At 41.1% G+C, this 15,117-nt stretch overlaps 1 protein-coding gene across 2 annotated transcripts in view; it reads left to right on the top strand.

Moving 5' to 3' along the window:
* Positions 1-15,117, top strand: part of RRAS2 (RAS related 2) — a 46,641-nt gene that overhangs the window by 24,102 nt on the left and 7,422 nt on the right. For both annotated transcript variants that reach the window (XM_054068092.1, XM_054068093.1), the window contains exons 2-4: positions 5,645-5,732; positions 6,469-6,571; positions 10,070-10,178. In XM_054068092.1, the coding sequence (XP_053924067.1) occupies positions 5,645-5,732; positions 6,469-6,571; positions 10,070-10,178 (300 nt within the window). The remainder of the gene's footprint in view (positions 1-5,644; positions 5,733-6,468; positions 6,572-10,069; positions 10,179-15,117) is intronic.

The following is a 15,117-nucleotide window of genomic DNA, read 5'->3' as shown; positions in this document are numbered from 1 at the left end:
CAAAGGCTGTAAGATTTCCATGGGTGGCAAAGCAGTGAAGGTTGCAAATAGTTTTGTGCTAACATTTAGATCTTAATTCATGATTTGAGAAGGGTTTTGCCATGTAGCAAAGTACCTCAAACAGAAGAGTGTTTGCTTATGGTCTTAGAAGCTGGAAAAGAGATTATGATGTTAGTGGTAGTCAAAGCAGAAACTGCCAGAAGAAATACTCTGTCAAATAGCACTTATGGCCTAGGAGATGTCTCGGAATCATGTATTTCAGGTATTTGGGAACATACTCAAGTCAGCAGCTGAAGCTTTGGTGTGTAGCATTAACCAACTTGTTTGTTTTAAGTTCTGCCTTACAAATTATAGTTGGGAAGGGTTTTGGGACTATTTGCAATCCTGAAATTGTGGATGTTATTTAAATCCAGAGCTGGTCTGTAACTTCAGCTCAAGGGTGGAAACCCTTCTATTTCCTTGCTTCCACTGGGTTGAAACCAAAAATTTAAACATGTGGAAAAAATTTAAATAAGTGACTAGTGACTCTTTGAAACAGTGAGTGTATATTTAGTAAATACAAATGGAGATTATAGACACAGCAAGGATGAATGTATATTTTTGGCATGTACCACTCTTGGAATTTACTCATCATAGTGGTGTGTGTTCACTGTGCTGGGCTGCCTTCTGTTGCATGCCGTTCAAACTTTGTGTAACGATAAAAGGGAGGTGTGTTATGCAATCAGCATCTGGACTGCAGCTTATAGCAGCTCCCTGTTGATGGTGCCCGACTTCTCTCTCTCACCTTAAGTGTTAGTGCAAAAGAAAGTAATCCCGTGGCTTTCCAGCTGGTGGACTATATGACATTATGAAGAGTAAACAAGAAAAGTTGCATAAGAGCTGGGAAACTTCACAGGGGTTCTCCATCTTTCCATGTAAAATATCTTCACTTGGGCAGTTTTTATTAATTTATGGAGCGCGACTTCTGAGTTTGCAAGCAAGTCCAGCTAATGGAGGAATTCCCATATGTGTGTTAAGGGCAGCGTAACTAAGGGGGATGACGATAAACTGAAAGCAGATTTTTCGCACGTTCTCCTTGCCAAAAGACTTGCAGCAATGATTTAGGGATTGCTGTTACCTTAAATGGAGAAAAACTGCTGGAGCAGTGTTTAGTATAGTAGTGTCATTGTTCCCAAGCACTGCAAGTAGAAACTCCTGCAGAGGTCAGGAGGCTGTTTGAAATCCATTTATAGATAAGTGTGTATAGGAAGATGTGGTAGTGGGTTGCCCAGCTGCAAGTGATGTAGATGGGGTGGGGGTATTTTTGGGTTTTATTGTTTTGGGTGGGATTGGTGGTTGTTTTTTTCCCCCTCTGCAAAAGGGTTTGTGTCCTTAGCAAGCTTTCCCATCTCTGGACTTGATTGCCTCAGCAGTCCTAGAAAGAGGAAACGTAGAAAACGTGTTGCATAATATTTTGGTTAAATTGAAATGGTTTATGAGACTACTGGGCTTGGCTTCTCATTTCCCTTCTAGGGGTGGATGGAAGGAGCCTTGATTTTCGCTAGTGATTAAGGGAGTGGTGTAACACAAAAGCATGTTCCAGTTACTGTCTTCATAGAAGAAATTTAGTTTCTTGTAATTATTTCCTGCAGGCAGTGGCCAGCTGTGATGGAGCCAGCTGAATGAGGCTCAGCTCCTCCAGTTCATCAGAGAAGCTCAACTGCTCCTAGAAGAGTGGATATGACAACCTGGGCTGTAACAGGTCACCCTGGAGAGTGGTCTGCTGTGTTTTGTACTAGCCTGGCATTCGAGAAACCTGCTGTAGCTTTCTAGTATTTTGTAGTTTGACAGGACAGCTGCTTTGAAGCGTTAGGATTTGTACATACAGCTTTCCTAACAGAGACAGCAGTAGGCAGGGCTGGGTATTCGAACAGTGTGGGATCATGCAGCGTTGCTGTGCAAAGCATATGTGTTTCTCTCTAATTTGTCTGGATTCAGTGTCAGTTTAAAACAAGCAGGTTGGCAGTGGTTTGCATCTGCTGGAATTACACTCCTCTTAGTCTTCAGCAGTTCTGCCATGAACTCCTTGACTCTACAAAGCTACTTATACCAGTGTATGGTCTTGGACTTGCTGGGTTTGCAGGCACCATTGCAGGACAGTGTTCAGAAGTCAAGTACAGCCTCATGGAGTATTTTGGGGTATATATTGCCATCCATTAAATCTTTAGACACTGACTGTGTAACAGCAGTAAGGTCCATTTCTGCTTAGCTTACGTACTGCACCTGCTACATCTAATTTTCGTAAATCAACCCTGACTGAATAAGGCCTGCTAGCTGTGTTTGATGTGCTCCTTGTGGCTAATAGTCCCAGTGCAATTTGGGGAGACTCCTTCAAAACCAGCAGCTGTTTCAGGCACATTAGTTTTGTCCAATGCCTGGAGGTAAACCACAATGCTAATTGCCTTGTAAACCTCTCCTGTAGTGGCTCTGACAGCAGATTTGGCAGCACAGCTACATAAGAGGGAAAAAAATTGCTCATAAGAGGTTTGTTAGATGGGAGAGTGTTGGCATCTGCTCATCCTGAATTTGAGATGCAGCTGATGCTAGATCTGGATAACTTAGGCTTGTTTCCTTTTTTGAGGGAGGAACAGTGTTCCATGTTGCTCTACCTAGTCTAGCACTCTTGCTTTGTGTGTAGATTCCTTTTTTTCCTAAAAAAAGAGAAAAATTCAAAAAGCAAAACAACTCCAAAAAAACCCAAACCACACAAACCAAACAAAAACAATGAAAAAGGGTGAGGGGAATCACAGATATACCCTGCAGATTATAGAACATGCTGCAATTCTTAAGCTTTGGACAGATAATAAGGAAAATATGAAGAATCCCTCAGATTATTATTTTTTTTCTGGCCTCTTTTAATGAAAGTGAAAAATATTGCACTTGGTGAATATAAGTTTGCTGCTTTAGGTGATCTACTAGTACTGATGCAGGAGTGTAATAAATTCTCCCTTTTATTTAAAACTTGGCAAACTTTTACCCTTTTAGTTATAAAGGGTCAGACAGTAACTTCATATTCTGCAGGGCAGAGAAATGAAAGCTGAATCTGGAGAAGGAAGTAACTTCAGAGTGCATGCTCTATCTTCCAAATCAGAAGCCTGAATTTCTAGAATACTGATAGCAACACTGCATCTTAGTCACCTAATGCTTTTTTTAAATACCATTGTCTGTTTCCTTAATGAAACATAGGGCTTGAATCCCCTTCCTTGTGATCTTCCCTAATAAATTCACATTCTGTAAATTATTTTATTTACACATCTGTATGTTCACGTAAGTGAATTTCTATTCCATCTTTCAATGATTGCTAAAGGCCACAGAGAACTTGAGTCCTAATTTAGAATTTATGAATAAATTTGTTCTTCGAAAAGTCTGTCCTTAAGCTTCTTGGTAACACTTTGAGTCACGGATACAAGCAAAAGAAAAGACAAGAACAGTTTTGAAGGCTGTGTTTTTTCCTCTTTAAATTGTCAAAGAAGCAAAGTGATGGGATGGAACAGTGTTTTCTGGGGGCTTGTTCTGCAGTGAGATGTTCTGCTGTCTGCAGATAGGCACTCTTCTGATGTTAAGTTTGGACTTATGTATGCTGATTTACATGAAATGCTGTGAGAAGGAAGTGAAGGATAGCATCTCATGCATCACAGGTATACCTGGTGGGATGGATTGCTAGGATTTTATCCTCCTCAGAGGGGAACACGGTTGTTTAAATGTTCCTGCTACTTAAAGACAGCTGGCTATACAGTGATGCCATTGGTGCAGAGCTACTGAGACAACTGTGTAGATGTATCCTGAGAAGACCGTTTACTGATGTCTGCCTAAAATGCAAAGGAGATTTGCAGAGCTGTTCAGTCTCTGCTCTAGGGGTCAGCATTTTTTCAATGTGGTGCCAATTCTAGATGAATAGACTAAGAGTAACCTGTACATACTCTTCCTGCAGCCCACTGCATGATGATGAGGTTGTTGTATGTGAACATAGGTTACATATACTATACACAGCAGGTAAAGTCTGTTACTGGTGATGTGTTCCTTTTCACAAGGCAGCTGCAGCTCAGTTGAATTCTGCTGGGGAGCCCATCTCTGCTGTTAAATCAGAAACCTAGTGTGGACATGTCCACGTGGTGGGAGTCAGCTGGGTGCGGTGAGGATGAACACTGCTGCTAGCCCTCGTGGGCAACTCCAGATTGAAACTGGACAAGAACAAACACAACCACATTAATAAAACTGTATCTGCAAAACAGAGTTAACTATTCTGTAGTGACAGTGTGTCTGGAGAAGATTAGTGGGCTAATACTGTAATTTCAGTTATTTCTTTTTTTCTTTTTCCTTCTTCGTTTCTTTTCCCTACCATGACATCTGTTAACTTGACTTTGGCAGGTTTAGAGGAACAGAGCAGTATTTTGTTGGTATCTTTGAATTTGTGTGATGAGGAAAATGCTTCAGTGGGTACTGTTAATTTTGACATGAACAAGGAGGTGCATCCTGGTTTTGGCAATATCTTCTTTAAGCAAGAATGTTTGCCCTTTTTTTTGCTCCGTAGTAGTCAATATTTCCTTGCTGGCTTGCAGAACTGAATACCTGTGTAGGTAGTACTCCTTCAGTTACTGTAGTATTTTTCTGGGCACATAAAAGCCTGATGTGCCTGATTTCTGAGCAGTCAGGGTATCTTACATTCCCAGTGCCGGCTGCACTGAGAGGGTGGGGAGTTTGATCATAGTTCAGATTTGTTATGCCAACTGAGTTTTAGTTTTAGGCAGAGATAACTTTTGCTATGACTGCATGCAAACGAAACGTTTATCCTTTGAAATCTTAAATTTCTTGCCTTCTTCAGACAGTATCATTACCGCAATATTCAATATCTGCTCAGCCAGTCGTCTAAAATGATGTACCAGAACATGCTTCACTGCAGTTTGAGTGACAAGTAACAGGCTGGCAGTATCTGGTGCAGCCTTGTGCTTAGGCAGTGGGTGACAAGTAATTTCATAGCTTGTTCTGCTTTTAGGACTTGTATTTTTGGAGGGTATGTGTCCTTAAAGTCATTAAAACCAGGAGAGAAATCCAGGAAACGGGATGATCCACTAAACTTCATTCAGCTTACAAACTTGTGCTGTGTTGAGCTGTTGTTAGAAATTATTACAAAACTACTGGAGAATTCTAGAAACAGCTGGGAAAAAACTGCACTTCCTAGAAATTACTGGCTCTGGGAGTGGGGGAGGAAATCCAGGAAACTTTAAAGAATTCCAAAAACCTTCTAAACCCTACAAGAAGTTCAGAGAAACTTAGCAGTTACCAGAAGCCTTAAAATCTAATAAAAAAATAAGTTTCTAGGAATTCCTGCTGGGAAATCCTAGGAGTTGCCAATCTCTAGAAAACATTAGGAATTCTTTGGGAATCCAGTAAATTCAATGACCCTGCTAGTAATTTCTACAATATGAGTGTTTGCTAGGAATAGGAAAGCTGTTGCCTGCTCTCTTTTTGGATGGAGTGGTAAACAGTTGTACATGAGTCAAACCTGCTCATCTTCCCCAAGCTGTCAGGTGTTAAGTTTTAGTGTCTTACTCTGAGTTTCCTGTATGTGCCTGTCTTACAAACATACTTGCTTTATTTTCTGCAGTCCTATTTTGTAACGGATTATGACCCAACGATTGAAGACTCCTACACCAAGCAATGTGTGATAGATGAGAGAGCTGCACGCTTGGACAGTAAGTAGCCTGGCTAAAGCATGGTACTAACAGCCTGTAGCTGTTGGTGCCTCTCTTTACATCTGTATGTATAAAACGTAAGGCATGTCAACAGCTGTGCAGCATGTGGGTTTTATGTAGGTGTGCAGCTGATGAAGGCTACCTACCTTTGTTTTATTAATGAGATACCCATGATCTAAAGTGCTTATGCCTTATGTATGTGTGTCTTTGAAGTAAATAGAACTTCTTTGAGAATTATTCCCAAAGCCTTAGTGTGTACAAAACTAGGAGAATTTGTATAATTCCTGGCAGTTACCTGAGTGATGCAGTGGAATGAGAAACACATTGCTGGGCTGTTGTCTGCTGCCTTTCCCAAGTGCAATATAAATGCTTTTCTTTTAAAATTTTGGTCTCCCTTTTCAGCGATTTCTTTAACGACAAACCCACAACCTTCATAATCCCTGTCCCTAATTATCTCTAAGCATTTTCCAACTATTTGAACTGGTTGTGGATTAGTGAAAGTCCACCAAACTTTGTTCATTTTCTTTAGCAGGTCTTGAATTGTTCAGTCAGCCCAAGAATCTTGGGGTTGGGAACCTCAGCAAAAATCTAGTAATATCTGTGGAACGTGCTTTCTGATTAGTTATGATGTACAGGAGAGGGTCTTGAAATATACTGCTAGGAAGGGTTTTTTCTTTTTCTCAGGCTATACTCCAAGAACATGAACTGTAGTAATCCATGTTTTGCTTATGTTCAGTTCTGGATACAGCAGGACAAGAAGAATTTGGAGCCATGCGTGAACAGTACATGAGGACAGGGGAGGGTTTTCTGCTTGTTTTCTCAGTCACTGATAGAGGAAGGTAAGCCTGATGTAAAGTTATTAAAACAAACAAGTTGTAATTAATCTTAAATTGCTGCTTATCCTTTATTGAGATTAGTTTGAACAGAAACATTAAGTATGCATTCACTCTGCTCGGATGAAAACCCTTTTTACACAAGTCAATTATTGAAAGATTGCCTCTTGCGGTAAATACCTTGTTTATCTTCTGTCTGTGCTTTCAACTATTCAAACACTTTATTACAGTCTAGAATACTAGTTTTCTGGAGTTGACAGAAATCTGAACTAAGGGCAACCTGCTATGGTGTCTCTTCAATTCTTTGAAATACTCCCTTGCCATGTGCTTGTCAGTGTCAAGTGGCTGGCTCTGGGTTTCTGAACAGGTGAATCCAGTTCAAGGTACCTCTCTGCATTCTTTTGCTGGCAGTGTTCACTGTTTACTCCCATGAATTGACTGGAACCTGCAAAACTGATTGGCTGCAGAGCTGAGATACAACATGTCTTTCTAGAAGCTCACAGAGTTTGATCGGGTCGCTCATGCTCTTTGCAAGAGTAGGAAACTGCCATATGTATAGAGACAATCAATATTTTGGCTGTGATCTTCCTCCATGGAACTATCAGATGTGTAGTAATAAAGGAGAAGTGCTCAGAGATCTTTCCACTTTTTTGAGCTACAAGAGAGGAGCAATAAAATTACAAAAAAGTATATTTTTTTTTTTCCCCTTACCTGTTAGAGCCTCAATTGAATCTGTTACTTCTGATCTTCTTAACAGTTCTGCCTAGAACAAAAACTAAGATAAATAATCTATGGCGCATAAGCATATTTCGATTGGATCTGTATCTCACACTTAAGAATGCCATTAAGTGTATAAATTCACCTTGCTGTGCTGTCCAGAAGAGGCTATTGCACTTCTCTTGGAGATCTGGCATACTGAGCACTTGTGTGAACATAAATATTTTTGTTAGGGGCCTATTAATTTTTTTAAGTTATGCGAACTCCTTGGTTTGTCTAAAAATCATAAGATTGTGTTTGCCCTTCTGGCTGGGGGTGTGCCTTGATTTTTAAGCAGATTTTGACATGCTAAACTTGCATATTGCTTTCCTCTCTGAAATCCTCGACTACTGGATGGGGGAAAGGCTGTGGATGTAGTCTTCTTGGACTTCAGTAAAGCCTTCGACACAGTTTCTCACAGCATTCTGCTTCAGAAACTGTCAGCCTCTGGCCTGGACAGGCGTACACTCTCCTGGGTTGAAAACTGGTTGGATGGCCGGGCCCAGAGAGTGGTGGTCAATGGAGTTAACTCCAGCTGGAGGCCAGTCACAAGTGGAGTTCCTCAGGGCTCAGTACTGGGTCCAGCTCTGTTCAATGTCTTTATCAATGACCTGAATGGTGCACTCAATGTGCACCATTGAGTGCACCCTCAGCAAGTTTGCAGATGACACTAAGCTGGGAGGAAGTGTCGATCTGCTGGAGGGTAGGGAGGCTCTGCAAAGGGATCTGAACAGGCTGGACTGCTGGGCCGAGACCAATGGGATGAGGTTTAACAAGGCCAAATGCCGGGTCCTGCACTTGGGGCACAACAACCCTATGCAGCGCTACAGACTGGGGGAAGAGTGGCTGGAGAGCTGCACGGAAGAGAAGGACCTGGGGGTGCTGGTTGACAGCCGACTGAATATGAGCCAGCAGTGTGCCCAGGTGGCCAAGAAGGCCAATGGCATCTTGGCTTGTATCAGAAATGGGGTCACCAGCAGGTCCAGGGAGGTTATTCTCCCTCTGTACTCAGCACTGGTGAGACCGCACCTTGAATACTGTGTTCAGTTCTGGACCCCTCACCACAAGAAGGATGTTGAGACTCTGGAGCGTGTCCAGAGAAGAGCAACAAAGCTGGTGAGGGGGCTGGAGAACAAGTCTTACAAGGAGCGGCTGAGAGAGCTGGGGTTGTTTAGCCTGGAGAAGAGGAGGCTGAGGGGAGACATTATTACTCTCTACAACTACCTGAAAGGAGGTTGTGGAGAGGAGGGAGCTGGCCTCTTCTCCCAAGTGACAGAGGGCAGGACAAGAGGGAATGGCCTCAAGCTCCGTCAGGGGAGGTTCAGGTTGGATATCAGAAAAAAATTCTTCACAGTAAGAGTCATTGGCTACAGGAACAGGCTGCCCAGGGAGGTGGTCGAGTCACCTTCCCTGGAGGTGTTTAAGGAACGGGTGGATGAAGTGCTTAGGGACATGGTTTAGGGAGTGTTAGGAATGGTTGGACTCGATGATCCAATGGGTCCTTTTCAACCTTGTGATTCTGTGATTCTGACTTTTGAGCAGAGTTTTTTCATTTTTGTTCTGATAACTGTTTCATTGGAGACTTACCTTGCCTGCCAATGAAGCATCTGCTAGTGGTGTCTGTCCTGCTTGTGTGATGGAAAGCGATTCTGAAGCAAGAAGAAATCTAGATGACTTAGTTGGTAACTTTAAACACTTCCTCCAATCACTACAGACTTGAGAGTATTAAAACAACATATCTAAATGGAGGTCTAACTACACTTCGTGGCATACCTTTCTTCTAATTCACCTTTCTTCTTATGATTGCTTTATATCGGTGAGGTGGATTGGCATTGCCATGTCTAACTACATAATTTATTTTGAATGTAGCTTTCTTAGTCATGATTATCTTGCTTTTGCATTTTAGTTTGCAAATCTAAGTGTGAATGGCTTCAGACTATACACCTGGAATCAAATATAGTGCTTGGGAAGTCTGTGCTCCAACGGATATGTGATTGTCTGCAAGCATCTGTGCTGAAGCTTCTTATGGAATGATGTAGCTTTAACAGTGTTTACTTGAAAGCAGTGATTTTGCCTCCCCTCCCCCAAAAAATCCTGCTTTAGGCCAGAATTAGCTTGTTTAATATAGTGCCTTTGGATAAACTTTCTGCTTTCCTCACCTTCCCTTAAGACCTGCTGGAATATTCCTTACTGCTTGAACGACATCAGTACCTGATACAACTTAGTGGGTAACTGGAGAGCCCTCTGATCTTTTAGCCTTGCCTGTTTTCCTGTTCTTGAAGAAATAAAACTTTCCAGCTTAGATAGCTTCCCCTAAAATCCCTAGAAGTAGCTGTGGAGGCTGCCAGCTGAAATATTGATTGCCATGGTCTCTGGACTGTAGTTGGAATAATCTAGCCAGAGTTGAACTCCAAAGTTAGCGTTTATCGAATGGACTGTGGTTCTCAGCAACAGCTGGCATTCAAGTCCCTCTAGATCAAGACACAGTAAGTGCTCCGCTTACACTGCAGCCCCACCTGAGCCCAGTGCATAGCATGCTGCTGACTTGAGGATTTTTGTAATTTGAGTGTTGAATGATTCTCTAACTGGTCATGCTGTGACAGTGGACTCTTTGACAGAATGCCTGCAGCTGTCTGCTTGTGTGGTGTAGCAGGGCAGGTCTGATTAAAGTGACTCATCATTTCTGAACTTCTGCAGACTTTAATCTATGAATTAGTACAATGATGCTCTACTTTTTTTCTTTTACAGTTTTGAAGAAATCTATAAGTTTCAGCGACAGATTCTTAGAGTGAAAGACCGTGATGAGTTTCCTATGATTCTAGTCGGTAACAAAGCCGATCTGGACCACCAAAGACAGGTAATTAATTTGTTATTAATTACTGCTCACTTTCTTCTTGAAACTTTAGTTTTTTTCTCACAAAAATAGAATAAGGAACAAATGGGGGGAAAAAAAATCATACCATATAAGCTAATTCCAGTGCGAGAAACATAACTACACTCAGTTTCTGTACTTGAAGAAGCTTAGAAGCATGATGGCATTCCACATAGAGCACATCTTCTGTCTGACTCAGTGGGGTTATGTTGAGACCAAATCTATTCACGTACAGAGTTGAGAGCTTTCTGTCATGACTTGATTACTCAGGCATGAATGTGTCTCATTGCTCCATTCTGTTACTCACCATACTGAGCTGTGCCAAGCAGAGTGCATTCCAGCACTAGCTGTAGTGATCCTGATACTTCGGTGCTGTTGCTTTTACCATTCACTGCTGTTATGTCTAAATGAGTAGCCGTTCACTGTTTTCTATTTGGCCGCTCTTCTGCATGATTGACTTAAAGCTTTAAAAAGTGAAAGTATCACAGCACAATTACTGTCATATTTATGCACCTTGTTTTGAAACTAGTAGGTTTTGACCTCGCATCTAGCTCTGAGCTTAAAATATTTAATGTAGAATGATTTTTAAAACAAAGCTTTAAATTTGTTTTACTAATTTACTTTTTATTTTCATGAACCAAACTGATTTGTGCTGCAATGAATAATCTCACTACATTGTCAGGAAAGGTACAGGAGTCAAACTTGTATTTTTCTTCAGCAAGTTACTTCAGAAGTATAGTAGTTTCTCTGGGGACAGTATGATGACTCTTAAAACTTGGTAGGAAACACATGATTGATTTTTATCTGAGAGTAAAATAAATATCAGTAAAATTGATGTAATAATTATAAGGGTTTCCACAAGGAAAGAACAGCTTTAAACAATGAGATATTCTGAGGTTTATGTACCAGGACATGACTTAGTTTCTGTCTGCTAGTGTTTACGTGGATTTTGTTCTTTGCCAAATAAAATCTTTTATCTGTCAAAAAACAGTGACTGGAACAAGAAAAAGTAAATCAAGCTCAAAACAAGAAGCGTTAAAATTTAGTGGTTTAGTATGTTGTTGTTGTTGAATGAATTTTTTGAATATTACATAGCTTCAGTACAAAAAAGTTCCTGTTGAGTACGCTCCCTTGATTGTCACACCCTCTTTACCCCAGAATGTGAATTGAAAGTTAGTGATAAAATTAAAATCTGTGCTGAAAGGTGATGTCTTAAAAGAAGTTTTTGCAGAAGTAGCTTGATGTACTCAAATGTACATAGAACTATCAGCCTGTCCTGGAGACAGAAGTGAAACTCTTTCATCAGTGACAATCATGCCCCCATCAAAATTCACAAATTTAACCTTGCAGCTCCTGGAACATAACGTACTTTATCTCATGCATAATGAGATGCACATACTGGCCTGAAAACCGTCTGGGTGAAAGTGAACTGTTCTGCAAGCTGTAATTTCTGAAAGACAAGCATCCATCTGCTTTGAGAGGGAAATATCAGTGTTACTACACTGCATCTGTTTCTCCCTTAAAGGAAGTGCTGCTAATCCTCCTGTACCTGCTTCCTAGCTGCTTTCTCAGATGATGGGCTGGTACGCATTCAAGTTCAAAGCAGCTGTTTTCAAATTGCTTAACTTAGTTTTGCTCCTTATCACTGAACACAAATAAAAGCATATGTCCCAAAATGCTACTTCTGCTTTTTATGGTTATATTAATTTTTATGGTTATATTAATTGCCCTGATTGATTTGCTGATGAGCATAACTTCTGGTGCTGCTGCTCACATGATTTATGTGCAGATTGGTGGATTTGTGACTCTCATCGTTAATTGGGGCTTAGGCAGCTGTAGCTGAAATAGCACTTCTAGGTTTGCTGAAGCAGCCAGTTGAGAGTTCTTAAGTCTTACTTGCCCCATCCCTGTCACATGGTCTGTTTCAGTTGTCCTTAAGTTAGTCTGAAGGAATGGTTTGGGGATGCTGAGCTGACATAATCAATTCTCCAGAAGAGAGAGGCTCCCTTCCCTCTTGACTTAGCATTCCCGCTCTTTCCATTGTGAGTTGAATTTTCTCTCTAGTCTGGGAGAAAAACATACAAGCTGGAATGGCTTTCTGAGACCTGTGTGAGTTAAATGAGCTTGCAGAAAGACTGAGTGCCAGCACTCAAAGCATGGGAGGAGTTGGGGTGGGGGCAAGAAAGTGAGACCTCGCCTTTTGGCAGTAGGAACTAGATGTTATCAGCTGGATGTTAAACACAGCCAATCTCTGCTTCATCACTGGGGTTGTTTCTGCTCCATCATGTAAACTCTTGATGCAGGCATCCATTCCGTGAACTGGACCGGCTGGCTGACCTGGCTGGAAGCTAGTTCTGCAATCACATCTCCCCAAGTATGAAAGAGCTTCAGCCTAACAAGCAAACTCATCCTACTCAGGCTAGATGTTTGCTGCTCAGGCAACTGTGACGGGAGGTCTGGTGGCAAAGGTGAGGGTACTCCCTCACCTCAGTTAAGAGTTCTGGCGTGAGTAGGAACTGTAGGGTGTCCCCAGACTGTAACCTGTGGACAAAAACATGAGAAATGCTATTCCTCTGTATGTTTGCATTTTCAGTCTGTTGGTGTGTGGAACCTCCCTTGAGTTACTCTGTAAACGTGGTCAGCCAGGCTAGATATCACACTGCGCTCCCTTTACTTAAAACAAGCTGTTTTGCTCTCGTAGCTTATTTAATCACAAATGTGCATTTTCAGCTTTGGAATTTAAATAAAATTTTTAGAATTTCAGGAAATGGGGTATGCATTTTTAGAAACATGTACTAAATATCTGCCTTCTTTTTCTGCAAGACAGGAGACAAACGAATGAAATAATAGAGAACAAGCAATACATCCAAGAGCATAAGACTAAGTTAAAGGAAGTAATTTAGTGTATGTTTTAATCAGCAAAAGCTTCTCGATAGAATTAACACACATCTTCCTGGAGCTGTAACCTCACTTTTATGTGAGTAACTGTGTCTTATGGCTGAACAGTTCGCCATGATACCATAAATTTAGAAGCAAATTATGTGTAACTAATAGGTCTTGGGAGATACATGATCTGGGTTGTACAGGAGAAGTGCACAGACTATAATATAGTCATGATTAAGTGTTAGGTGCATACCGAAGGTGCAGTCTGAAATGGTGGTGGCTATATTATTCTATAGGTCAATTCACAGGGAAATAGGAAGGTTGAAATAGCAGTTTATATAACTAAATGGAGTTAAGCAGCCTGCTTGTAATTTTTCTCTCCGTTGTGGTATGGAAGGCTAAGTCCTTAATATCTACACATTTTTTTTTTACTAAGAAAAATGAGAAGATGAGCAAGCATTAATCTTTATAATGTCCTGTTATGATAAGGGATAGTTACTAGTGTTTCTAGATTCCCTTATCAGTCACAAGTCGGTGACTGTGAAATGAAAATTTAAGCACCATCTTTCATTGCCTTTTCTTTAAACGCTGTGTAGCAATATTTCTCTTAAACTGGTTAATTCTGTGTAACTCAGACAACAGTGGGTGCTCCTACAATAAGACAATTCAGTAGAGCTCCAGATTTTTGGTAATAACCACTACTGACGGAGTAGACTTGTCGGTACAGGATATGTATGACTTTTTGTAGGTAACTGCTCGCTTAAACTGGGTCAAGTCTGATCATTCCCCAGATGGCAGGGTTTCAAGGAAAATCCAAGTTGCCATGGGAAAATGCTTGGGTTTCATTAAATGCTGATTTCTGCTTTTGTGTCTTGACTGAACTAATACAGCGACCTAGTGCTAGGATGGTCTGTGGTACCTTTAAAGCAAGGTTTTAAAGAGAGGTCCGTGTGACTTCAGTTCGTGCACAAGCTGATGATGGGGAAAGCTGATGATCCCAGGTAAGCAGCCTCATGATTTGACCTTGATTGGCATCAGCCTAGATCATAGCAAACAAGCAGTTAATATGTTGGTTTCGCAGGCTTGTTGCTTCACAAATGGCTTGGCCTGAGATAGCTTATGCTGGTGGGGTGGATGGGTACAGGGACCTGGGTTTTGGCCTTTCTCTTAACTGTTGTGAACTTGTATGAAAGTCTGGCAATAGCTTAGTGAGATGGTAGATTTTATGGTTGTATACAGGAACGTTCTCACAGATGGATCATACCTTCAGGTCTTCCTAATTTTGAGCTTTATAGATAAATACTGCCTCAGATGCCTAGTTGCTAGTTGAGTACAGCAGGTTAGTCTGTTTGAGTATGGTTCAGTGCTTCGTAATAACAGTATGTGTGTATCAAAGTGACCTTTCATATGAGAATGGGAACAAAATAGAATTAGTGGACAGAACTGCCCCTACAGGAAGGCATTATGGCAGCCCACTAGGTGTGAACTAGCAGCACTCGTGAGTGGGCTGGTGGGTTAGAAAATTAGGATGAGAAATGCACTCTTCAGGTGTGGTAGAGCTCTGCAGAAATGGGCAATGTTTCTATGCAGGGAGCATTGTAGGGTGACAACAAAGAGGTAGAAAAGGATTCTGCTCAAACTTGAGGAAGCACTTAACTTACCTGCTGATGCAGTGCAGCGTGACCTATAGTCTGCTTAAGTATCCAGGCAAAATAACAGTGCAGTGTTAGGTTAGGGGCCTTGTAAATTTCTTTAAGTGGAGGAAAGAACAGAAACTTTAGAAATGAATATATATCTAACAGTTCTTACATACTGTAGTGAATAGGGAGGGTCTTGTGTGTGATGTTCGCAGAATTCTTGTGTAGATACTCAAATGGAAACTGTTTCTTTTAAGAAAATTGTTACTGAGGGAGTTGGGGAATAGGCCTTATGGAGTTATGGAATAAGCTTTTCCAGGTTTTACTTACTCACATATTCTATAACGATGTTTAATTTGAGAAACTTTTACTAAGTGTCTAAACAGTGTGAATGAGTGATATCC

Source organism: Cuculus canorus, chromosome 5 (assembly GCF_017976375.1).
Source record: "Cuculus canorus isolate bCucCan1 chromosome 5, bCucCan1.pri, whole genome shotgun sequence".
Lineage (NCBI taxonomy): Eukaryota > Metazoa > Chordata > Aves > Cuculiformes > Cuculidae > Cuculus > Cuculus canorus.
The sequence above is the reverse complement of the archived record's forward strand: the minus strand, read 5'-3'. Positions and strand labels throughout refer to the sequence as shown.